Below are 26,241 nucleotides of genomic sequence, written 5' to 3'. Positions count from 1 at the left end.
TCTGTGATTTGGCTTAATTTATTTTTAAGAGAAGAATAAGGATAATACAACTTCTGCATTTGGACGGTATTCTGCACTCATTTTGAAATTGACATTTGACATCATCTGACATAAATTAATGAATAAAATGTAATTGATCTCAGAGATGTGACTGTTGTGGTTCCTGGTCATAGCAGCACCAGTTGCTGCAGTTAATGAGGTGAATTCAAATGACTTTGACATAGTCCCTTTATTTATTTTTGTCCATATTAAATGCCTATTGCCTGCTGTGCACAGTTAAGCTGATGCCACCAGGGTGGCGGTGCCACCGGCTTGGGCCCGTCATCGCTGCTCGCAGCTTTAATCTTAAATTTATTTTTGTTTTTTGCACACAAAAAGTAAAATATTCTCTTTGCTTCATAACATTAAGGTTATATTACTGTAGTCACATGGACTATTTTAACTGTTTTTCTTACTTTTCTGGGCCTTGAAAGTGGTCATTGTGTTCCTGTCTATGTAGAGGTCTGTAAGCTCTCAGTTTACATCCAAAATATCTTCATTTGTTCTAAAGATAAACTAAGGTCTTACGGGTTTGGAACGACATGAGGGTGAGGAATTAATGACAATTTAAATTTTTGGGAGAACTAATACCAGTTGTAAACAGGGCCTTAGATTTAATCAAAACTCCTCTGTTTTCCACATTTCTAGCAACTTTTCTTTCTTCGCTGGAAACTTCACCAAGCAGCCGTAGAAACCTAAATTAAAAATTCAAGATAAGCAAAGCCACAAGGACCAGAGTCCCAGAGTAAAGTCTGATTAAGACTTAGGAATGCCAACAAGACTTTGACAAAAAGTCTCGTTGAAGATGAGTATCAGATCCGGGCCACATTTAAAGGTCATGTGAACAGCCTCGCACAAAATAAGATGACACTAAATTCTTTGAGTGTATCAAAGAATCTGATCTGATTCGGCTACAATGTAAATAAAGCCCTAATTTCACACACAATTTATTTTCATATTTTATACATATTTTTACATTTGATACATATTTTTGATGCCGTTTATGACTTTTCAGGAGTATCTGTACAAGTAAGTTGATTTTTGAAATTACTTTTTTAAACAATGTCACACTGAAAAACACTGTTGGTTGCACCAACAAGGATTAATCTTAAATCTATATTAAATCAAGGTTTCTTTTATAATTCTGTTGCTCCAAACTTTAAACCGTGTTTAAAAATAAGCAGGTTTACCTTTAAGCCATCATTTTCATCCTGGATTTAATGTCTATTTAAAATAGATTAACTTTAATCCTGTTGCTCCATAACTTTAAACTCAGATTTAAATCTCAATTATGGATTAATTTTAAATTTACATGTGAAGAGGTTTAAATAAAATAAAGTGCACCTACAATTAAACTATGCAAATGATTGAACAGAGATAGAAACAGTGGGTGTGTCGTCAGGTCTCAGAGAGGTGTTTGTTAGCCTAATGTTACTAATAAAAATAAAACTTAAAGCGAATTGAGCCGTCAGAGTGTGAGGGTCGTGGTGGCCAGTGAGTTCTGCTTTCGAGTCCGGGATCCAGATCCGTCACTCATCTCGGTGTCAGACAAAGAAGAGAAGAGAGAATTATATTTAGCATTTAACGGTCGGCAGTTGTGACGATGAGGTGAGCGCCAGTGATCGCGGCCGTGCCTTGCGTTTCTCATGCCCGCCCGATCAAACGGGATGGGCGGCACTGTCAAGAGCGAAGTAACTATAGTCACTCATGATAGCCAATTATGTCAGTTGTTTGTCATAAGTTACCCTGCCACAATATACTCCATTAACTGATAGCCTTCTCTAAATATATATTTACAGGCGTATGAAATCCGCATGCGCTGCCGCAGTGTTTTCATTGCCTGCTTGATCAGTAACGGTCTCTCTACGTAGAGCTTTATAAAGACAGCTGACATTTTACAAGTTTATTTCCTTTTCTACTTGCCAGAGAGAGTTTCTGGTGGTCAGTACAAGTAGAACATTGAATATTAGTATTGTTGCTGTCAATGGCGAATACATCATGGCCAATGGAGGTTTTAATCGCAGGTTAAATTCTAATCCCAGATTTGTTAATCAGGGTTTTAAGTTAAGTGGTGCAACGATTTAAATCGATTTAAAATAAAGCCTAGATCAACAAATCATAGATTAGCTCTAAACTGAGTTTAATGTAATACTTGTTGGTGCAACCCACCCTTAAATTACTTTCCAGAATGAGTTTTCAAATGCCGTTTCAGGTCTCTTTGATATGAGAAACTCTTCTTACACTGAAGACATGGGAACTTCTCTCTGGTGTGAGTTATTACATGATTTTCATAGTTTTTTCTGTCTGAGAAACTCTTTCCACACTGATGACAACTAAAACTGTTTGAATGAATCCTCATATGAACTTTAAGGTTATCTTTATATCTGAAACTCTTTCCACACTGACCACATATGAATGGCTTCTCTCCAGTGTGAATTCTCATGTGGTTATTGAGGGTCAATTTATGTCTGAAACTCTTTCCACACTGTTGACATGAAAATGGCTTTTCTCCAGTGTGAATATCCATGTGTCCCTTAAGGCTTCGTTCCCGTGTGAAGCCATTCCCGCACAGAGGGCAAGTAAAAGGCTTCTCTCCAGTGTGAACTCTCATATGGGCTATAAGGCTTCCTTTTTCAGTGAAACTCTTTCCACATTGTTGGCAGGTGAAAGAGCTCTCGCTTCTGTGTATTCTCATGTGGACGTTAAGATTTCCTTTCCCAGCGAAACTCTTTCCACACAGTTGGCAGGTGTAAGGCTTCTCTCCAGTGTGAATTCTCATGTGCCTGTTAAAGCTTCCTTTTCGATTGAAACTCATTCCACACTGCTGGCAGTTGAAAGGGTTCTCTCCGGTGTGAATTCTCATGTGGACTTTAAGGTTTCCTTTTCCCCTGAAACTCTTTCCACACTGTTGGCAGGTGAAAAGGTTCTCTCCAGTGTGAATTCTCATGTGGACTATAAGGCTTCCTTGTTGATTGAAGCTCTTTCCACACATTTGGCAATTGTATGGCTTCTCTCCAGTGTGAACTCTCATGTGAACGTTAAGGTTTCCTTTATGTCTGAAACGCTTTCCACATGGTTGGCAAGTGAAATAACTTTCAGTTCCTGTCTTTTCAGCTTGTGTCGATCTTTCTCCAGGCATGAAATCATGATCTTTATCTTTCTCTTCTTCCCTTTCATTAAGTTCATGACTCTCCTCTTTCAGTTCCATGAGGTCTAGGGCAAAAACATACATAAAACAGTTTATGCATTTAAAAAACAACAACATGTATGTTATATACCCTATTATATCCTATGTATCAGAAGTGGGCAACTTTGGCCCTGAAGGGCTAATATCTTGCAATGTTAAGTTTCATCCCTAATCGAAGTTGCCTGCCTGTAATTTTCAAGCAGTCCTGAAGTCTTATGGTTAAACTTGGGTGTTGGATTGAATTTAATTTTGTAGGTGTTTGATCAAGGATGGAGCTTAAGTATGCAGAGTAGTGGCTCTCCAGGAACAGTTCCCCATCCTGCCCACAGATCTTATACTCAATACACCCAGAGGTTTTCAAACACCACTGCACATTTTGTATGTCCCCTTATTTATCACATCTGGTTAGGATGATCTGCTTTGTAGGAATTGAAGACAAATATTATATTCCACACAAAACTCAACAATTTATAGCCTTGATTGAAGTGGACATCGGTCAGTCTGCATCAAGTGACAAATCATCAGGTAAGTAGGCTACTTTACAGCCTGACAAACTCTGAGCAACCCCAAAGATAGCAACACATTTTGTTGGATCAAACGTCAAAGAAACAAACAAGATCTTTGTTCGTTTAATGACCTTTAGATGAACTCTTACCTGACACTTAGAGTCCATAGGAAAAACCCACAGAAATAGTTTGTTGCATATTAGAGTTGAGCTGGAAACGAGTATCCGGTACAGATAAAACACTTTTGCCGAGTATGAGTATTATACGAGTAATACGAGTCAATATCTGTGCTCGGATTGAATAAAAATCTTCATTGGGTAGTTGACTGTGCCTCCGTTCTGTAATAGGCTAGTCACAGCGCCCCTCCCCTACACATACAGATTTGCTGTGTCCTGTAGCCGCTCTGCTCACTCACTCACAGAACACTGAGAAGAGAACAGCACTCTTTCTCTCTCTGTCCCTCCCTCAGTCACTCAGGTTTGCGGGTCTTTTCCGTTAACGTTTACGGTTTCTTCAGCTTCAGGTTTGTTTTTTTATTTCGGTTTGTTTGTAGTACTTAATTACCAGTAGAGTTTGTGGGGGTTTGTTCAGATGTGGTGCTTGGTAGAATGCGACTAGCCACAGTCAGTCTCTGCCTGTCGGAGATTTTTCTTTTTCTTTTTTTAACCGTCAGCTGGCTCTAACAGTCCACTTCACGCAAAAAATAAAGTAAGTAGTGGTATGAAAACTACTATATTACAAATTAATTAACAGTGGCAGCAGCAGCCACCTTTCCCCCACTGAGACCAATATTGCATCTGGGGATGGAGGTCCTCCTCCACCAAAGTCCAAGAGGAGTTCTGCAGTATGGAACTCTTTCACTGTTTCTGAAAATGATCCCTCCAAAGCCATTTGCAAGCTTTGCAAGTCCAAGCTAAGCAGAGGTAGAGATGCAAAACATTACAACACAACATCTCTACATAAACATCTGCTATATGTTCATCACATGAAAAAGCCCACTGTATCAGTCACCTCCTACTCTTCTCTTCCTTCTCGGGTCACTGGTATTCAGCTGGGTACTGCTAAGGGCTCACATTCACATTCATCTTCCTCTTCACCAATAATCACTGCATTTGCAGCAAAGCAGCCATTCTCAGCAAACCATCCCCGGTTAAAACAAATTACAGAGATTATTGGTAAAATGATCTGCAATGATATTGAACCTTTCTCTGTGGTGGAGAGGAGAGGCTTCAAGACACTTGTTGGCTTTTTAGAGCCCATGTACAAGATCCCATCGAGGCACTTTTTCAGTCGAACTGAAGTGCCTGAGCTGTATGAGGCAATGAGAGAAGATTTGGTCCAGTGACTTAAGGCAGCTGAAGGAGGTGTTATCAACCTCACTACAGATCTCTGGACCAGCAAATCACAACGCACATGCATATCTCTGTCTTACTGGGCACTGGTGTGAACGTGTAGGTAAAGCTTCAGTAAAGAGGAAAGCAGGGCTGCTAAATGTTGGTTTGCTGGACAATGAGCACACATAAGGAAAAGATAAAAGAGTGGGAAGAATCTGTTGGTCAGTCTGTCACAATAGGGTTAGTTGTTTCAGATAATACAGCAAACATGGTGAAAGCTTTGATTGAATATGGGCACATTGCGTGTCTCAAACTCTTCACTTGGTGGTGATCAAAGCACTGGAGAAGGACAGGGTTGTGACATCCCTTCTCTCCAAAACCAGGAGCATAATTGGCCATGTTCATCGTTCAAGCAAAGCCAGCAAAAGACTACATGAGCTGCAAACACAGTTGAACCTCCCACAGCACATGCTCATAACAGATATAAAAACGAGGTGGAACTATATGTTCTACATGCTCCAGCGGTTGGTGGAGCAGCAGATGGCTGTGTAGATGATGACACAGGAGACTAACATGGGTAAAGCTCCAACAATCATCTATCCAAATGAGTGTGGGTTAGCATCAGACATGTTCATTGTTCTTAGTCCTTTTGAGGAAGTCACACGGGCGCTCTCAAAACACAGCGCCTCCATCTCTGAGGTCATCCCCCTCCTGCATGGCCTGTGCTCCATCATCAGGTCACTGCATGCTGGTGAGGAATCTGAGGATAAATCTGATCAGTTCATGGCTGGTGATGAAGATCAGGATCCCACAGTTGGGCTGGGCTAAGATGTTGCGGCTGAGTCCAGGGAAAGGTTAGGCACAGCAGCAAGGAAACTGGCAGTCATTCTGAGCAAAGAACTAGAATGGCGTTTCGAACCAATCTTTGCAAACTCCACATTTCTGCTTGCCACTCTACTTGACCCCAGATATAAGGCCAGCTGTTTTCCAAACAATGTTGATGTGGAGGCACTGAAGAGGACATTACTCCTCTGGATGGAGCTCTGTGACCCTGTGGCTACACCTGCAAGAATCACAGAAGAAACACCTGCCACCAGCAGCACTCCAGTCTCATCTTTCCTGCAGAAAAAGAAATCGGCTATTCCAATTAACACACTTTTACCATCAGGTGATGTGGAGGCCTACCTGGCAGATAGGGACATTAGCCTTACCGATGACCCAGTGAAATACTGGTCAGGCAAGCTTCAGTGCTGGCCAAATCTTACACGCTTTGCCCTGCAGTATCTCAGTTGCCCACCTACAAGTGTACAGTCTGAGCAAGTTTTTAGCACAGCTAAATGTGGAAATGGAAATGTGGTCAGTCCACAGCCATGTGGAACAAGTGGTCTTCATTAAAGCCAATGCAGATCTTAAAGGCCCACGGAAGTGCTTTTGAACGAGCCGCATTATTCAATGTGTTGACGTAATTTCCCCTTTTTTGAAATAGCCAATAGTGTTTTGTTAATATACAGTTTGACTAGAGCGGACCATTCTGTTTGGTGAAGCCAGTTTCCTCTAACACTGTTTACCATCATAATCTCCTCCATATCACTTTGAAATGCAGCATTCAAATGGGTCGATATGTTTGTTGTCTGCGCTGACTCACACATATGATCCGTGCTGCGCTCTCGTGTCTGTAGTCTAAATATAGATCAGAGACGTTGGTGTATGCGCGCTGCTGCTGTGCGTGAAACGAACATGAAAACAGACTTTATTTGCCTCAAATGAAAGCATATTTTACACTGAATCGTTTCCTATTACATATATAGTGTACTATGTGCCTTTACCATGTAGAAATTAGTAAATGCGTGTTAACAACTGACCGATTTCAGCCGCACCTTCAACAGTGTAGGGGGCGGGCTTTAGATTCTAAAGAGCATTTTGATTGGACAGAAGATTTGACAAGAAGGTGAAGTCTGCGATGATGTCATCAAAATCTGAGAATCGTTTTAACGGAAGTGAGAGACTGTAAATTTTGAATGCTTATATCTCCTAAATGCAAATTTTGTCATTGTTTTGGAACATACCAGCTTATTCATAACTTTAAGGTTAACACAATCGTACTAAAAGCTAAACAACTTCAATTTTGATTTCCTGAATCCTTTAAAACAGCGTCAGACTATTTGATGCTATGTGAACACACAGTCCCCCCAGCCCCTCTCTCTCTCTCTCACACACACACAGTCCCCCCCCGCCCCTCTCTCTCTCACACACACACACACACACACACACAAAATAAAAAAAAAATATAAATTTATAATATAAATTTTATAATAAAAATAAATAAATAAAAAAGAACCAAAATATATATATATTACACACACTCACCAAAAGGATTATTAGGAACACCTGTTCAATTTGTTATTAATGCAATTATCTAATCAACCAATCACATGGCAGATTTTCACGCAAAACCATTTCTAGGGTTTACTAAGAATGGTGTGAAAAGGGAAATACATCCAGTATGCAGCAGTCCTGTGGGTGAAAATGCCTTGTTGATGCTATATATATATATATATATATACATACATACATACAGGGCTTGACATTAACACCCGCCAAATGCGGGTAGATTTCAGCTGTGGCGGGTACGGCAGCCACTCCCACTAGCCCCTTTGGCGGGTTGAATATAATTTACAGGTAAATGAAATGCCAAGACCGTCGTATCACAAAATGGGCTACCATTCAACTGCAATTCTTTATACTTAGTGAAGGCGAGATAGGCGGAATCGCGCTGAATGACACACAACAAAAGCGCTCTCTCGCGTGCGCTCTCTCCCTTCTCTCTCGTGCGCACTCTGTCGCACGCGTGATCAGTTATCCTTGCTCCTGAATACTCAAATACATGCGCACACTGATGTCAAAATGTCCATCGCATGAACACAGTCGGTTATGGCTTAAGTGTACGTAAACAGGTGGGTAATAACTGGATATGTGTCACAAATATTACACCCATGCATTCAGCAGCCCAATTAAATACCTGTCTGTCATTAATGTTAATCAAACAACTACAGATGTTAAATAAATATATAGGCCTACATATTAAATAAATATGTATTAGTATCTGAATTTTGATTTTATTTTTATTAACTATTGTTTTTGTAATTTGCTTAGGGTGTTTTTTAAAATTATATATATATATCCTAACAAAAAAAAAAAACTCATAGCCTATCATATTACATTTCTCATATTAGCCTATTATACCGTATTCTATTATAATCTATTATATTGCCCACCCCTTGCCCACCTGCACATCCCAGCTGATATACAATGTAGTCTTGATTTGGGGGGTCACTGCATTTGAAAGTTTGAAAGGGTTTTAAATCTTCTAAATCAAGTAAAATGATTCAAAATCAAGTAATTTAAGCATGCCAAAGTCAACTTAAAACATATAGAATGTAATTTCCAAACATTATATATATATATAAAATAGACAAACCCGATTTCAAAAAAGTTGACACTGTACAAATTGTGCATAAAACAAAATACCTCAGTGTGCATCATTGAGAACGTTCCTCAGAATACTAAATAGATGACATATTATATGTTTAAATGGAAAAATAGGTTGATTTTAAAGCTACACTGTGTGTTATTTTCCCTCATCTAGCGGTGAAAAGGTTTATGACCATCCAGTGAATATTAGTTTCTGTTCCTCTCAATTCCGATTTCGTTTTAACTCCTACGGTGGCCGATTTAGTGCAAAATTAACATGGCAATCCCCCTCACATTTGACAAGGTGCCATCGGGTGTTAAAACGCGAAAAGTGAAGCTTGAATTTACGGGTATGTCCCTCTTTGGCTAATGTACTTTCAAGCTGGAGGGGCAACATGGCGACCAGCATTCGAACCCCTCACCCGTATGTATTTTCAATGGCATATTATAAACTTACGAGAATACTTTATTACTTGAAAGAAGTAAATATACATTCATGAACACACATTTTTAAAAGAACTACGTTTTTTTAGCTAAGAATAAAAAAAAGTTACACAGTGTAGCTTTAAATTTCATGGCATCAACACATCTCAAAAAATTTGGGATAAGAGAAATGTTTACCACTGTGTGGCATCACAAGTTGCTCAAGTTTAAGAATACAAATGTTATCCCATTCTTGTCTAATGCAGGCTTCTAGTTGCTCAACGATTAGGTTTTTGTTGCATCTTCCTCTTCATGATGTGCCAAATGTTTTCTATGGGGGAAAGATCTGGACTGGAGGCCATTTTAGTACCCAGATCCTTCTTCTACGCATTCTAGACACAATGTCTGGATGGGAGCATATGTTTTTCTAGAACTTGGATATACCTTTCAGCATTGATGGTGCCTTTCCAAGATGTGTAAGCTGCCCATGCCACACGCACTCATGCAACCCCATACCATCAGAGATGGAGGCTTCTGAATGGAGTGCTGATAACAACTTGGGTTGTCCTTGTCCTCTTCAGTCCGGATGACATGGCGTCCCAGTTTTCCAAAAAGAACTTCACATTTTGATTCGTCTGACCACAGAACAGGTTTCCACTTTGCCACAGTCCATTGTAAATGAGCATTGGCCCAGAGGAAACGCCTACACCGTGGATTGTGTTCACCGACAATGTTTTCTGGAAGTATTCCTGAGCCCATGTTGTGATTTCCATTACAGTAGCATTCCTGTATGAGATTCTGTGCTGTCAAAGGGCCCAAAGATCACGGGCATCCAGTATAATTTTGCGGCCTTGACTCTTAAGCACAGAGATTGTTCCAGATTCTCTGAATCTTTGGATGATATTATGCACTGTAGATGAGAATAACATCAAACTCTTTGCAATTTTTCTCTGAGAAACTCCTTTCTGATATTGCTCTATTTTTCGCCGCAGCATTGGGGGAAATGGTGGTCCTCTTGCCATCTTGACTTCTTAAGAGACACTGCCACTCTGAGAGGCTCTTTTTATACCCATTGATGTTGTCAATTGACCTAATAAGTTACAAATTGGTCCTCCAGCTGTTCCTTATATGTACATATATGTACATATGTTCCTTATATGTACTTTTCCAGCCTCTTAAGCGTAGTTCAGACTGCCCGATTTTCAATCTCGTCGGGTCACTGCTCTTTTCACACTGCATGACTATCTGGGGTATCATTCAGTCACTGCTGTGTTCACACTGCACGATGGATCGGTGACAGAAGGTTTCACACTGCATGACTGCACAAGAGGAACAATTGCTGACAACTCTCTCCGGTGCGCAAACTAAGTTTCCAAACCAAACACGTGCGATGTGACAAGTAAACACGCAAGATCACGTGCGTCAGACCGGAGTTCTCATGCGAGACTTGGAATTCTTATTAAAAATTATAAACTGCACAAAGTTTGCTCCAAATTGTCTCTGCGCTGATTTGTGGAGAAAAAGAAAAAAGATTATGGCGGAGGAATATATATATATATATATAATGTGTGGAGTGCAATAAGTGATCAGACAGGAGACGGAGATGCGTCGAGTCAGCTTTACTAACCACTTCAATATATTCACCAAACTGTGCAGCGAGCAATGTAAACAACTGTCACACAAGGTTAACCCCGAACTCTCTCTCTACGAAAACTTGCTCCCTTAATGGGACCGCGTCTTTGTCAATGTCTAATACAGTTTAACTTGTTGGTCACCACACAGGCCCCCCCAGAATTCACCCATAATAATAGGGTCAGCCCAAACAGGTACCCCAAACAGAACAGTCCAGCTCAAAACAGTTCAAAGAGGTGCAACAGGAATGTTTTAAGTGCGTCGTACTTGCCGTCAGCCGGAGGAGCCTCTAATAGTGTCATGTGTTTAAATGCATATTTTGCAAGAAACTTGGGACTTCATATCTTAACTGCACACAGGATGGTAATGGCAACTCAAGATACCTTGAAGAACATGGCAAGAGATTTTAATTTAGTTAAGCAAGTTGCTGATACCTTTGTCCAGTGGGCAAATGCATAACTCATGGTGGAAGAGGACTTTGAGCTTAAATTGGAGGCAGAACTTCCACAAAAAAGGAAGATGATGTAGGGCCCTATAAAATCTGTTTTATTTTTTTCCCAAATTCCGTTTTTTCCGTTTTAATTTTTGCAAATTCCGTTTTTTCCGTTTTAATTTTTGCAGATTCCTTTTTCCCGTTTTAATTTTTGGGATATATATTTTTTTTTACACTTTACTGTTATTTTAGTCAAAAAAGAGTGTGCTTTTAATGTTAATATAATAGAACATAAAACAAAAAATAGGAATTACCTTAAATTTGAGGTAACAAACCACATTTACTTTATAGGACAAATACTGCATAATGCAACCTAACACTGCACTTCAAATATTAATGGTTATGAGCTTTAAACTTTCCAGTAAAATACATTATATCAGTTTATATAAGTTAAATTGAAAGTGCTCCATTAGCTTTTTCTTTCAAGTAAAAACATTTATGAAGAACTAAAAAAAAAAATCATAAATCATCTTTTACACACAGTACTAAGTAAAACATTTAAAGCTGAAAATGAACATGACAAAACACATTTCACCATGAAATAATGTAGTGAATTGTTCTGTGGGTTTAAAAAAAAAAAAAAAAAAATCACCATTATGACCCAGAGATGTGAAAAATAAAAAATAAAATACACGAAAACACAACACTGCAGGAAGTTTTTCCAAACTTCAAAGGCCCCTTTAAAAGATTAAAACTAGAGGCTTATCTTAACTTAACCGTTACTTTTATCATGTAAACTACCCATATACCGCATGTTAAATGTGTTTGGAACAGAGGGGAACACGGTCGCATTTGCAAGAGATATGGTGCCTAATGTGCCTATCATAAATCAAAGTACGAGAATGACAGGGGTTGAGCAGACCACCGGAAAATCTGACAGAATGGACAATATTTATCTGTATTGCAATACACGAGCCGCTGTTCAGCTGCGTGCAACCAATGCTGCCTGAGCACAACGGCCGCGCGGCTCCCGCTCTCCACACGCAAAGCTTCTGCGCTGCCTGCGCGTGCAGTGTGAAACCGCCGTTAGCATCGAGTTTCTTAACTTTTCCGCTGACGAAAGCAGAGCCGCGGAGACCAACTTCGCCATACTTGCATTGTTTTGAAGGGAGAGCTGAAATGAGGGGAGGGGTTGTGTCGCCAAGATTTGCTTCCCGCGGTCTGCATTTTCCTTAGACATATGTTCTGCTCCCACACAAATCAGAATTTCATTACAAATATGTAAAATTCTCAGAAAATCTGCATTAACACTAGATTCCGTGTTAATATGCAAATTCCGCGATTCCGTCCGCGATTCTGTGATCGCGGAAATTATAGGGCCCTAATGATGGCTGGAGAAATGACAACAAGTGATGAGACTCTCACAGATGCATACAGAGTAGGGCTGTCAAAATTGCTCAAAAATGACGTTCGAATATTCCCTCTAAAAAAAACACGCATATTCGAACTATTCGAACATCTGGGCGTGCATTTTGTCAATGACGCGCATTACGTCAATAACAGGACAAATTAATACAAAGAGACATAAACTACTTGTATAGTTTGTCAATTTAAGTTTATACATATTTGACAACATATTACACCAAAACAAGTAGATTGTTATTATAAATTATATAATTATTATATATAATTATTAAATATTATTATATATAAATTAACTAATGGCCAAGACCGCAGACCTCTCTCTTGCCCTCACTGCGGATGACGGTTTAAATGAACAAACTTTGAGAGCTGCTTGTTTTGTGCAAGCAATTTAAGGTCGCGACTCTTGTCCCAAATATAGCAGGCTTCATTCAGTGATTGAAACAAATACTATTAATATTAATTGAAGTTTTACAGCATATTGCGGGCTCCGAGCGAGCTGTGCCAAACATGGAACTTTTCCTTGACATGGTAAATAGTCACACCAGTGAAAGCAGTGCATTTATCCTTTATTCATGCAATATCTCTTCAGTCAGTACAGTAGCCTACATTTTAGTAATGTTTCTGTTTAATGTTAAATAAAATGAGGTATGGTATGCTAACTGTATCTTACATAGCTTGCATATAACTATCTCGCGGCTCAACAATTTTACCTCCTACCGACCAAAATCCAACGTACTTCCAGACATGGCTTTTTAGATTATGGAGTTAAAATCTCTTTCTCTGCTGCGGTCGAGTTGGGCTCTGCACTTTCTGCCATCTTCCCTGCAAGACGCGTCAACTTTCAGTGACAGTGTGACTCCTGTGACCTGTCCCTGAACACCCATGCGCGCGCTCACTCTCAAAGCAGACAGCCGCGCCTCTACTACTGCGGCGGGGGATTTTTTTCCTCTTATTTTCCTTTTTTTTTTTTTTTATTCGAATATTAATTTTCACCTTCAAAATTCGTTTTTTAAAAACTATTCAAATATATATTCGAATTTAGAATATTCGTTGACAGCCCTAATACAGAGCCTATGAAGTTGAGGTCCATAACTAGATTATGGACACAATCACATAGAGCATCCACAGGCGTTTTCTGTCCCATGCTACACTCTATGCCGACTTGGCTCTTCTTGATTCAAAAAACTGACTCTGCATTTCAAGAACTTAGCAAATGCATACTCAGGTTTGGCAGCAGAGCAACATCTGTCAATTTGCAGTCTGAGTTAAAGTGTCCGGCAGCTCTGTGACCACGGGTTAAAATGTCTGCACTTGAAGAGTACAAAGTCAGGATGGTAGGGTGTGACCTGCAGCGACCTGTTGAAGAAAATCCTTATCCCCCAACATTGAATAAAATGCCATCGCTGGATTGTTTTTCTGGGTGAGTATTTAAAGGCACAATATGTAATGTTTCAGCATTAAAAATATAAAAAATCACTATATCTATGTTATATATTTTTTAAAGTTGTGTGTTTACATTATCCAGACAGTTCCAATTAACTTCTAAATCCAGAGAAATTAATATTTTAATTCGAAGACACGGACCGTGTCTTTATTTCCGTTATGTCGCCCGTCTATCACGTCATATCCGCGTTTGCGTCCTCCCGCGGAACTCGGCGGAACCGCCAAACTCAAAGAGGAATAGTATTAGGGGAACACCCGTGTAAAAAAAGTCAGTATTCATTATGGATCATGACTATTCTTTGCCTGTACGTTCTGCCAGCTCAACAAAGCGCAAACGTACAGGTGAAAAAAATGACCCGAGGAGATTTTGGGACAGTAGGAGAAGCAAGAGACGGGTGAACCTTGGAGAAGCGTTTGAAAGATGGCGAAGTCTTCGTGACAAGCTCGGACTGCAGAGAGATGCTGATCTCGCTTGCGTTTTAATAAACAGGTAAGTTAAGTAACCATTCAGCTAACATAATAATCATAGCATGCTGTATGTTTGCATATTGCATAGCGATCTTGACCACATTGAGACGCGTTTAGCTGAATACGTATACATTTTGTATTGTATCGGCGTTTCAAACAGGCGGATCCTGTGTTTTTGGAGACAGAAACAGCTTTTTTTTTTTTTTAAACTGATTCAAAAGTATATTTCTATCCGTATATTTGGTGACACGATGATGTCATGTGTAAAACGCAGATGGACTAGCTATTATTGGTTTTATATGTAGCTGGAGAAAGTAACGTTAGCTTCATAAGGTAATATGCCACTATCTTGGTCAATTAATGTAAAGTGACCGTCACTTTTATCATATGTTAATACTAGCTAGATATAATATTGACTTAATAATGATCTACTTATTCATATATCTCTGAGTTCCAAAATAAATGTTTTTAGAATGATTGATAAACCTGGGGAGCGACACAGCGCGTTCCAATAAACAACTTATTGCTGGTTCTCTCACTCACTATGTATTATGGGTTGGTAATGCTAAACTAAATTGAAATGTATTTCCTTATTGAACAGTTATGAAAAAGGAGGTCCATCCACATCAACTCCAAGCAAAAGACATGTAATGCCCTTTCAAACTCTCTCAACCATTCCACCATCCAGTGAGTCATCATCACATAGGTAAGGTATACACACGCTTTATTATATTACTTTTTCAGTTCAATACATATGAAACTATAACAAATATCTGTTTTTTGTTGATGTTTTTTTAAAGAGAAAAATGCATTCTGGAGTCTGATATTGAAGAAATTCCTATTGCTGAAATAGAACAACAGGCACTGGATGAAAGGTGATTTTAAAATATTTTGTAGAAGTAATACATTGTTACTTTATGTAAAATTCATAATCAGAAATTACATAAAGTCCTTTCATATTCAATAATTTCTTTATGAACACAAATAGCAGAATTTAGTTTGCAAAACTTCAACATAGTTTAGTAATAACATTTTAAAATTATTTTTTTTTTTTATTATAGTTTTTCTAAAATGAGTGTTCATGATGAGTCCACCATTACCCTAAAAGAAGACGCTAATGATCTTCAAAACACAGTGTAAGTTTTATTATAATCCATTATTTGTATATTACTCTTGTTTTATACCCATGATGAAAGCTCTCAATATTTGAAACTAAATCCTCTTAATAAACTCACCCTTTGTGTACTTTTATGTTTGATTAAATGAATTATGTATTGGTCTTTGTATTTTTTTTATTTTCAGAATTGACTGGAGAGATAAAGATGACGATGGTGCTTTGGAAACAGCAAGTGAAGATAGTAGTTTGGATGATGACTACATCCCACCTATTTGTATGAGGTTTGTTCATAGGTTTCATAGTTTAAAACTCTTGTGTGATTGTGAATGTAAGTTGCTAGTCTTCGATCAATGGCAAACTTTACATAGACTGTATGTTATTCCTTCTAGTTGAATGGAAGAAGTGAAACCATTTTGGCCTATATATTGTATATTTTAGTGTAATGATGTGGTTATAATAAGTTTCTTTTTTACTGATATCTTAAAAAAAAAAATCAATTTTCAAAAAAGTAAACGCATGTTAATAATGCAAAATGTAATAGTTGTTTTACAATCACAGAACTGGTGGAGGAAAAAAAACATTGGAGATGATGCAAAAGCTTCCGTTCATCAGCCTGGAAGAAACGGTACTACTTTCCACTGAGAATGATGTACCGCCCCAAGAAGAAGATTTGGTCACGTCACCGTCTAGCTTACAGGTCTTGTGTGAGGATGATGTAATTGGACAGAAGGCATCAATAGTGTATCATTTGAACTTGAAACAGCTGGTTACGTGTCTAAAGCTGCCTGTTTTGAAATGCAATTTCACAAACAATGTGACAAATCAGGCTTGCCAGGCTTCAGCACCATTTGAAGTAAATCTGACTTCAAGAGGCACAGGAACAATCATTGAATGGGTGAGTCAAAAAGTATCTACATACCACAACAACGTATACATCTACATTATTTATTGGAATTTAATTTATACAGAAAAGTTGAGTTTGAGTTTGTCTAATTATAATATTGTTTTAATACAGATATGTTCCAATGGTCACAAAATATGGAAGTGGAACTCACAGCCCACACTAAAATATGGGATCCAGGCAGGAGACTTCATGATGGCTACAAATGTACTACTGTCTGGGAATAACTACTATAAAGTTTCCCACCTGTTCAAATACATGAACATGGGATTTGTTGGGAAGGACCTTTTCTTTAACATACAAGACACCTACTGTGTAGGAACAATCAGGGAATTTTGGGAAGTGAAGAGATCTACAGCAATCCAACGGCTGCAGGATAAAGACAGTGTTGTAGTTCTAGGTATGTCCCCTGGCTTCTTGAAAATAATTCCATTTCAAACTATATTTTTATGTGTAATATCCTTAATTCATGATTTAGTTCAAATTTGTTGTTTTATATATGTTTTTTTAAAGTACAATTTTATATTAATATTTTGATCTGTTATTTTATCCTGTCTTGGACTATTTTCTAGTTTGTCATCGCATTTCTCATTCAGAATTCGTTTTTTTTCTTGACTTTTACAGCAGATGGAAGAATGGACAGTCCAGGACACTGTGCACAGTACTGCACCTACACCACAATGGAGAACGAATCAAAGGAGATTATATCTGTTGTGACCATTGACAAAAGGCAGACCCAGCGAAACTCTGTAATTATGGAAAGAGAGGCTTTTGTAAGGACCATGGACAAGCTTCTAACTGAAATAAAGCTCACAGAAATTTGTACGGATGCTCACAATCAGATTTCTTCTCTTATGAGTAAGTACAGTAGTTATTATTTACTGAATAAATATATAATCTTTTGTTTAGTAGATGTGGATGTTTTTTTTCTATTACATATATTAGCTTCAAAATAACTTTTTTGTTTTTGTTTTGTTTCCAAGATCCTAACTCTGGTAGGTACAAGGACTCAGGAGTACTTCACTCATGGGATATGTGGCATGGTGCGAAGAATCTGGCCAAGAAGATCACAGCAGTGGGTTTTTATATTTTTAAAGTTTCAATTTGGACATGTGAACATATATTTATAACATATTCTAAATATGTTTTTTTTTTTCATACTAAGGCAGGACAGCTGTCAGGGCAAAAAATACTTCTGAAGTGGACCAAAGACATTGTTAACCACTTTTGGTTCTGTTGTAAGACAGCAGAGACTGATGGGCATTTCAGGGTAAGTAATACATTTAAAATTGTATTCCAAATTCGTATAAATAAATACATAAATGATGTTTAGATTTACTCCAATATTGTTAACTTTTTTGAGGAGGTCTTTTAAAAACAAAGTTTAATCATATGGCTAGACTGACCAAAAACTAACCTGACCTTGATAATGGAAAAGGCTCCAGATTCGTATTCCAAAATAACTTTGTAAAAAAATAATGGGCAGTGTACATAATACATTTATTTGCAATTAAATAAATTTGTACACACAGCTGACTTGGGTGTATGTATTTAATCTTTTGACACTCGTCCACATTTAGATCATAGAACACTAAGTACAACACATTGACATCTGAACTTGTATTGTTTTTACACTGTCTGATCTAATCTGCAACTATTTCTTGTAGAAACTCTGGAGCAGTGTGCTTCATCATGTTACCAATGAACACACATGGTACCTTGGCAAATCCTTGCATGATTGTCTGGCAGACAATAATGAGAGAGAATGGCTGGAGAGTGGGTCACAGGCTCACAAGGCACTAGAAAAGATTGTGCTTAACAAGAGATGGCTTAAAGATGTGCACAGATATCTGCCTTTCAGGTAACTAGCTATAACCTCTAACCTCTTTATAACCTCTAGTCTGTGTTATAATTCTTCAGACATTATTTACACAGATCTACCTGTCAACTGGAGTCCTTTCACAACCATATACTTATGTACGCAAGCAAACGTTTCAGTTTCTCGCCATTGGTTTATGAGGCACGTACTCTCCTGGCAGCACTTGACTACAACCATCATAAAAACAGACCGCCACTTCTCAACAAAGAAAGGCCAATTGATGTAAGATGGCCAATAAATTATCAGTGCACACTATTCTTAAAAGCATATTTATCTGCAGTGTATAATTTGTGTAACATTTTAAATAAATAAATATCTTATTTTAGACTCAGGACTTTAGAATGTAAAATGTATGTTTATTAGTGCATTCAAACTAAATACAACCTATATTGTAAATTTGTTTTATAGCTTACGTCGACAATACCAAAAAAAATCTGGGAGATGGACTGTCTACACCATGAAAGAAGAGAAGAACTACAGCTACATCCCTGATCTACAGGCAGCCATTTTGAGAAAAAGACTGGATTCTGACAGGGGCTGTCCAAGGCGGAGGATTCTACGTCCTGATGACCCTCGAACACTTGGACTACTTCCAAGTGTTCAACCTCCAGCTGTAGACACCATTGTTGAGTCCCACGTCAGTAGAGGCCTAGGTATGACCAGTGACCAGCTGAAAGTTTAAACTGTAAATACATTTCACTGAAACAAATTTGTCATTTTTTGACATTTTTTTTCCTCTTATAGGGCCCGGCAATACACATCAAGAGAACAACTGAGCAATTTGTTTATTAAACAGTATTTTTTTTTTTTTTTTTTTTGGAGAGAAGACTCCGAATTTTCCCGAAACATGACATGTAAATAAATATGACGCAAGTATATTTGTTCAATTCCAACACAAGTTTTTATTTTTATTTCAAAAATTAAACTACTTACAAATCAAAATCACCTATGTCTGCTGCTCTAGATATTGATAAATAAATAAATAAAAATCAAACACAAATGAAAACAACAACAGTAAGGTGTCTTTATCAACTAAAGTTTATAAAATTGTTTCTATGAACCCAGTGTATCTTCCAACTGGGTCCGGGTATTTATCACGTATTCTGGACACACAACAGCTGGGGATGACAACACGGTTTCCCGCACCAAGGGCACCATAATTCCACAAAACAAAATTTCGGTAGGCGGCATAGCGGTATTCCCGGTTGTCATCCCCAGGCAGCTGTGTGTCATGGAGAGCATAAATGTCATTTCTGAGACGCCGTGATAATTAGGGTTGGGCATCGAAGACCGGTTCTAACTTGGAACCGTTTAAAAAATAACGATTCCATTGGAATCGTTTAGAAAATTTATTTTCGGTTCCGATCTTCGGTTCCAAGCGCGCAAGTTTTGGTTTCCATGGCCACCTGATTTCCGGTGCTTGCGCGCTCGCTTGTTCTTTTAGTCATGGAAGCGGCTCTGAAGTGTGGATTTATTTCACTTTTAAAAGCCTGGGTCGCCACAGTGCAACTAGCGTTGTCAAAAATATCGATACTGAAATATCTGAAAAGATACGATAGCCTGCTCAGCCTACAGTATCTATCCCAGCTGCTCTCCTCTCCTCTCCTCTCTGACCGACAGCGAGTTGACACGCAGCCGCATCTTCTCATTCAGCCGGTTAACCTCTGAACATGACGGACGCGCGTTCTGCTGGACTTTTCCTTACGACAGCGTGTTAGTGTTAGTGTGTGTGATCGGTCTGAATTTCGCGCGGGATTGCACATAATTCTACGAATCCCCGCAGATTTCAAGCTCACATCTGAAGCGCGCACACACACATAGCCTACCGTAATAAAGCCGCCCCTGACATACAAGTGCAAATATTCGCTTCTTTTTACAGCTTATTGTTGGTCAAATACACTCTCAAATTCTCAGTGCACATTTTGAACAGTATGTAAACACAGTCTTAAACAATTCAGGAAGAAATGAAGAATGAGTAACAGGAACAGTGTTCAGGATCAATGAGTGCGGCAGTTCTTAAAGGGACAGCAGGTATTCAAAGTCAAACTACAAAAAGACAAACGATCACACTGCTCTTGACTGATCAACTTGTCTAACTGTAATGGTTTTATATGAAACTATTTAATTTTTTGCAAAAACATTATCCAATGTTATTTTACATTTATTTAGCCACTTTGCGTTTTTTTATTCAGCTTCTTACCTGAATGTTAGACCTACCTGAAAAAAATAAAGCAGTCTATTTCATTTATATCTTTTATTCTATTGTATTTATTTGTGCTATTTTTTGTAATATGTATCTTTGTTTATTCAATTTACCATTCAAAATCAAGCTTACTTGTGCTGTGTGTAAACTATTGCAACACAATTACCCCGTTGTAAAAAATACATTGAGTTAACAAATATTTGTGAGATAATTTTAATAGTAATTGATCAATGTTTATATATGAGAAAAAGCTTAAAAGCTTTATCATATAAAGTGATCTCTTCAGAAGAAATGTTTGATTGTCTAGATCACCGACAAAAAAAAAAATTATATAAAAAATATCTAATTGACAGTATATGCAGCGTTTTTCCCCCGTTGTATTGAAAATAGCATTGAATATCGATGTGACATATTTTGACTCCACCCCTCAAAGAATCGGAATCGAGAATCGAAAAGAACCGGAATCGAAAGTAAGAATCGGAATCGGAATCAGAATCGTTCAAATCAAAACGATGCCCAACCCTAGTGATAATCTCAGTACATGCTCATCTAAAATATACAATGACATGTGGGGCAATATACTGACACAGTTGGCCTCGCTCTTGCCACAACATTTATTTTCTAAGTCGGATCCCATTTCCCTGCATCTTGAGCAGCTGCACCATCCAGGCACACCTGGTAATGGAACTTCTGTTCCCTGAGCAGCTGGCTGGAGCACATCGAAGATAAGGCCAGGCTCTCTATCCATGACTCTGATCAAGAGTGAGCGAGCGTCATTTGGATCCATATTCCGGATCTGCTCCTAAAAATAAAGTTTAGAATTCAACAAATGTACTCTAAGAATAATCCAAAATGAATCTATTTTCCACATTCTTGTCTCTATTAATATATATGTTTTTATCTATTTATTTTTATCTCATTAATAAAAGGAAGCTTAATCTTATCCTGAGACTTGCAGTCTTCTCTAAGATACCTGTGTCTGGGACTTTCTTTCCTCTTGCAGCCTCTGCACCCTCACTCTGTCCTCTTCAGAGATTCCAAGTGCTGCTCTAGTCCCTCTTCCTCTAGCTGCCTGTCTACCCCTGGTTGCACTGCTGTGTCTTGCAGTACTTTCCGCTCTTGTCGTCCCTCTCCTTCTACCTACAGTCCTTCCTCTTGGTGCTTCGATCCCTACAGCAGCTCCAATCACTCCTCCTTCACCGATGACTTCGACTGCTTCTCTTGTTTCTGCTCCACTGCTTGCTGCTCTTCTGCCTGCTCTTGCCTTTCCCCTAGCTACCGGTCTTCCTCTCCCACTCACTCCAGCTGCTCTAATTGCCCTTCCTGTCCCTTTCCTACTTTCTCTTGCAGTTACTCTTCCAAATAACAAGTCTTTCTTTCCATGCTGGGGACTCCACGTCTCATCGCTAATATCTAATGATGCTATTGAGGCATCCGGTGAGGAGCTATCTGTCTCTCCCTGCAATATATTCACATGTTGACAGGAAAACAAACATTATTTTTAGATTTTATTTCAAACCCCCATACTTGAGTAAAAAAAAAATGTAATTAACTGTTTTTTGTCTATGTAAAATTTATAAATTATATTGTATTATATTTTTAATTTACTACTTGCTTCCTATGGGTTTTTGACTATTCTTTTATTATAAATACCTACATATTGTTTGATCTTTGTCTTTGCTAAAGTTAGATTTAATATAATACATTTTTTTTTAATTGTCAAATATTACTACAAAATTCTAAAATAAAAATAAAAATATTGAGATACAGAAGGGACATGATCAGTTCACCATAGGTCTTTTTTATGTATTTGATAATTACAAAATAAATGTTTGACATTATAATTCGATAAGTACAAAACCATAGCAATAAGTCTTATGGTCACATAAGATGCATGTGTATGAGATGTACATCTTATGTGATCATAAGTCTTATTGCTATGGTTTTGTAATTATATAATTACAGTTTTCTTTACAACACGTTGTTGGCATAGCACAATATAATATAAGTGCTAACGTTACCTAATTGTGAAGTAATTTCACAGCGAGCAAGTCTCCAACCCTCGTTCTGGAGAGCGTTACCATCCTGTACGTAAGGTTTTCAATCCAAACCTGATCCAAACACACACAATGACAACTGATTCGGCGTATGAAACATATAATTATTAGAATTACTTGTAATGAAACATGTTTTGTAGCGAAAAGAGTCTGGACAACATCTCTCCAGGACGAGGGTAGTAACGTTAGATTCCTGTGATCTAACATAAACGTTAGTAACAGCGACTCAAGTTGATAGACAGAATGTTCGACAAGCGCGGATGCCATGACAACATGTCTATAATTTGAGTAACTCAAATTATGATGCGCGGTTAATATGTCAACATACCTGTCACTCAACTTATATGTTGACCTAGCGACCGCCCGCACAACATTCTGTCTCACACATTAGCTAACGTCACTGATAAGTTTGTTAAGTAGACCTAATGGTAGCTCGATGCTATTTCATTAGATTGACAATACATAAAGTGAAAAGCCGTAACTAAGTTAAACGTAACAACAATAGAGATGTAATATAACGATACCTTACCTTGTCAGTGAACATGTTTTCTGCTGGAGATGCCAGATTCGCTGGTTGACAATGACAACGACAACAACTCCCATGAGCCCACGCACTTTCCCGACGTCATCAAAGTACGTCTGTTGTTATTATTTTGAATGGGTGACCTCTAGTGGCCAAAAGTTACATACTGCACGTTTAAGTCAAACTGTATATTAAAATCTTATTAATTTGTGATTTATCACATAACTCATACTGTTGTGTGTTTCAGATACCTGTTTTTTATTGGTTCAGCCAGAGGTACTGCAATGTTTTGAGATCTCCATTTATTCAAGTTAATCTAGAATAATATGCTTTTAACACAACATCTAGTCAACATCAGTGCTATTGCTGTAGTTTGGATGGTATAGTATGATGAGCCACAATTAAAGTATTATGACACTCATGCCAGGTGTTATTGTTGTTGTCGGGTTTCCGTGCGCCGATTGCCTTGGGCTGGGCCTAGTCAAACTCCATGGCTGTTTTTAGTCCCAGTCCATCCCTGCCCACAGTCAACTGTTAGTTATATTATAACAAAGTGGAAGCAATTGGGAACAACAGCAGCTCAGCCATGAAGTGGTAGGCCATGTAAAAAACTAATAATAAAAATCACAGAGCGGGTCAGAGCATGCTGAGGTGCACAGTGAGCAGAAGTCACCAACTTTCCGCAGTGCATAGCTACAGACCTCCAAACTTTGTGTGGCCTTCAGATTAGCTCAAGAACAGTTTGTAAAGAGCTTCCTGGAATGGGTTTCCATGGCTGAGCAGTGCAATGAAAATTGTAGTATTTTTTTTATAAATTTGTATTTGTCCTTACAATATTTACTCCTGGCAGTAAATTAAGCCATAATAAAGGTCCAGTGAAAAAAAGTAATGTATATAAATACAAACAAAAAACATTAATACCGATTTTTGGTCAAACCACCCAGCGCTACTTTCACTGACCTTTACATTGACTGTTCCCTGCTGGTGGAATGACTTCAACCCGAGCTACTGAACAATAATAATAATAATGTTAAATTTATATAGCGCCTTTCCCAAGCTCAAGGACGCTTCACAATAACAGTAAATAACAAGCAGTTTATACATAGACGGACATAATCCTTAGCCATTTTCAAGAAACTGATCAAGAAGCATCTTTATCGGCAACACTTGATCCATTAGTACTAGCACTTACTGTTGCATAAAAAAAATTAAAAAAAACCTTGCTCCATGAACTGTGCTGGACTAACTGGGACTGATCACGGTACCTGCACATTGCGGCTCTATTGTAGGTTTGATTGCTTCTATTGCTCTACTCATTTCTAAGTCGCTTTTGTATCCTTTTGCCACTATTTTGTTTGGGGGTTTCATATGTAATGTGTAATGGACATACGCCAGTAAGAGCTGTGAGTGCAAATTTCACTCCCCAGTCTCAAAAGTGTGTTAGCGACTGCCACTAGTGGTTGTGGTTGCTTCCTCATTAGCAGCCTCCTCTCACAGCTAAGACTCTGGTTCGAAGAACCAGTTACATGTAAATAAAAAATAACTTAATACAAATAATGTATTTTATCTTCTGTTCTGGCTCAGCAGCAACTGTTTATATTTATTTGTAAGGCTATACAGCCATCTAGTGGTTACACCTTTGCATTGCAGAAGAGAAATGGTGCATAATTTAGGGGTAAATATTTAGTGAATATACTGTTTTTAGTAAAATCCCCCTTAAAATACAAAATGTTACAAGGTAAAATATTATTGATAGTCTTCAAAATTATATAAAGATCATTATAAGGATCAAAGGACTGAGTTCAGCGTTGAGAATGAAACCAACCTGTTTGTTTCTCTGTTTCTTCATGTTTCACTCTGAATGTTTCTTCAATCTTTATGTCTTCACTCTCCTCTTTCTTTGTTTGTTCCTCAGTTTCTTCAAGTTTCACTCTTAATGTTTCTTCAATCTTCACATCTTCATTCTCCTCTTTAATAAACGCCATCTTTATAATAGTGTGAAGAAAAAAGTTTAGTTAATTTCAAATTAAAGTACATCACAAACATAAATTCAATTAATTGATCAGAAATACAATTCTTTGGGGTTTTTGATCAATAAAAAAATAGTCTGTTGAAAATAATCTAAATTGGGTTTTAAATTTATTTTGATTAATAGAACATTTGTTTAATAAAAAAACTAATCAATAATATATATTTTTCTTTTGGAAAGTCATATTCATTTGAATGAAGTAAAAATATTTAAGACAAGGTTGCAGATAATTTTAACACTTAGAAATTGAGACATCTCATATCTAATGTGTCTTTCTCAGGATATTCAGTCAACAATGTTAAATTAAATTACACTTCTTTGGTTTTATTTGTCAAACATCAACACAAATCAATTTTATGTAAAATCAAATGTTTGGAGACTTACTTTTTAATTATCATTTAAAAATTACTGTTCTGTGAAATATTTTCCCTAACCATTTATTGAAACAACTTGGTGGAATCAATTTCTTTGTCTTTTACAAACATCAAATTTTCACAGGAAAGTCCTTTTGACTCAATGTTGGGTTTTTAAACATCTTCTCTCTGAAACAATAAGAATATCAAAGAAGAAAGCGTTTTTTTGTGTGTGTGTGGTTTTTTTAGACATTGGTTGGAGTCTATATTTTATTATTTGGTCAGTTGTTAAATTCTGATGGTCAGCTACTACTTTACTATGTACTTACTTTAACACTGAACTATGAAATAAATTAAATGCATTCATCTCTACTCATCAGTCTGAGTGATAGTTATGGACCTAAATGACCTGATTAGACAAAACACTTAAAATCAACACTATAAATTAATAAAAAATAATAAAGATTATACATACCTTTAATATATAAGGCAGATTAACAATTTATTGATTTGTAGGAATCGAGAAAGATGTATCACTTCGATCAATCGGTTCATTTGACTCGGAGAGTTGAAAAGCTCTAGTTCACTCGTCACTCGCCAGAGACTGAATTCATGTTTGAACTAATTCACGATAAAGAGCTAAACGAGACGCTCCTTCTGTTACTCGTGAGATTATTCTGTTACTTTACTCACACAACACTGATGAATGTTATAAAAACCAGTGGAATGTTACATTTGATAATACATCATTCATTCTACGCAGCTTTAAACACAACACAAACCTTTCTTCAGCTGAATCACAGCAGAGCGCGGCGCAG

The 26,241-nt window shown here is 37.7% G+C and overlaps 1 protein-coding gene across 2 annotated transcripts; it reads right to left on the bottom strand.

Annotated features, from left to right (window-relative positions):
• LOC137049298 (gastrula zinc finger protein XlCGF57.1-like) lies at nt 1–26,241 on the bottom strand. 2 transcript variants are annotated; one of them, XM_067427806.1, is made up of 3 exons: nt 26,206–26,241; nt 24,867–25,026; nt 1–3,252 (listed from the first exon to the last, which is right to left on the bottom strand). In XM_067427806.1, the coding sequence occupies exons 2-3, from the start codon at nt 25,024–25,026 to the stop codon at nt 2,216–2,218; spliced, it is 1,197 nt and encodes a 398-aa protein (XP_067283907.1). In that variant the 5' UTR covers nt 26,206–26,241; the 3' UTR covers nt 1–2,215. The 2 variants fall into 2 exon arrangements, with proteins under 2 accessions (XP_067283907.1, XP_067283906.1); XM_067427805.1 differs by lacking the exon at nt 26,206–26,241 and adding an exon at nt 25,899–26,199.

The sequence above is a fragment of the Pseudorasbora parva genome, chromosome 20, assembly GCF_024679245.1.
Source record: "Pseudorasbora parva isolate DD20220531a chromosome 20, ASM2467924v1, whole genome shotgun sequence".
Classification (NCBI taxonomy): Eukaryota; Metazoa; Chordata; class Actinopteri; order Cypriniformes; family Gobionidae; genus Pseudorasbora; species Pseudorasbora parva.
The sequence above is the reverse complement of the archived record's forward strand: the minus strand, read 5'-3'. Positions and strand labels throughout refer to the sequence as shown.

Bases quoted from the DNA above. Each gene is read 5' to 3' on its own strand.
- LOC137049298 (XM_067427806.1), bottom strand. From the start codon at position 25,026: ATGGCGTTTATTAAAGAGGAGAATGAAGATGTGAAGATTGAAGAAACA. The intron at 3,253-24,866 runs GTTGGTTTCATT...TTTTTGCCCTAG, and splicing joins AGAAACAGAGAAACAAACAG to ACCTCATGGAACTGAAAGAG.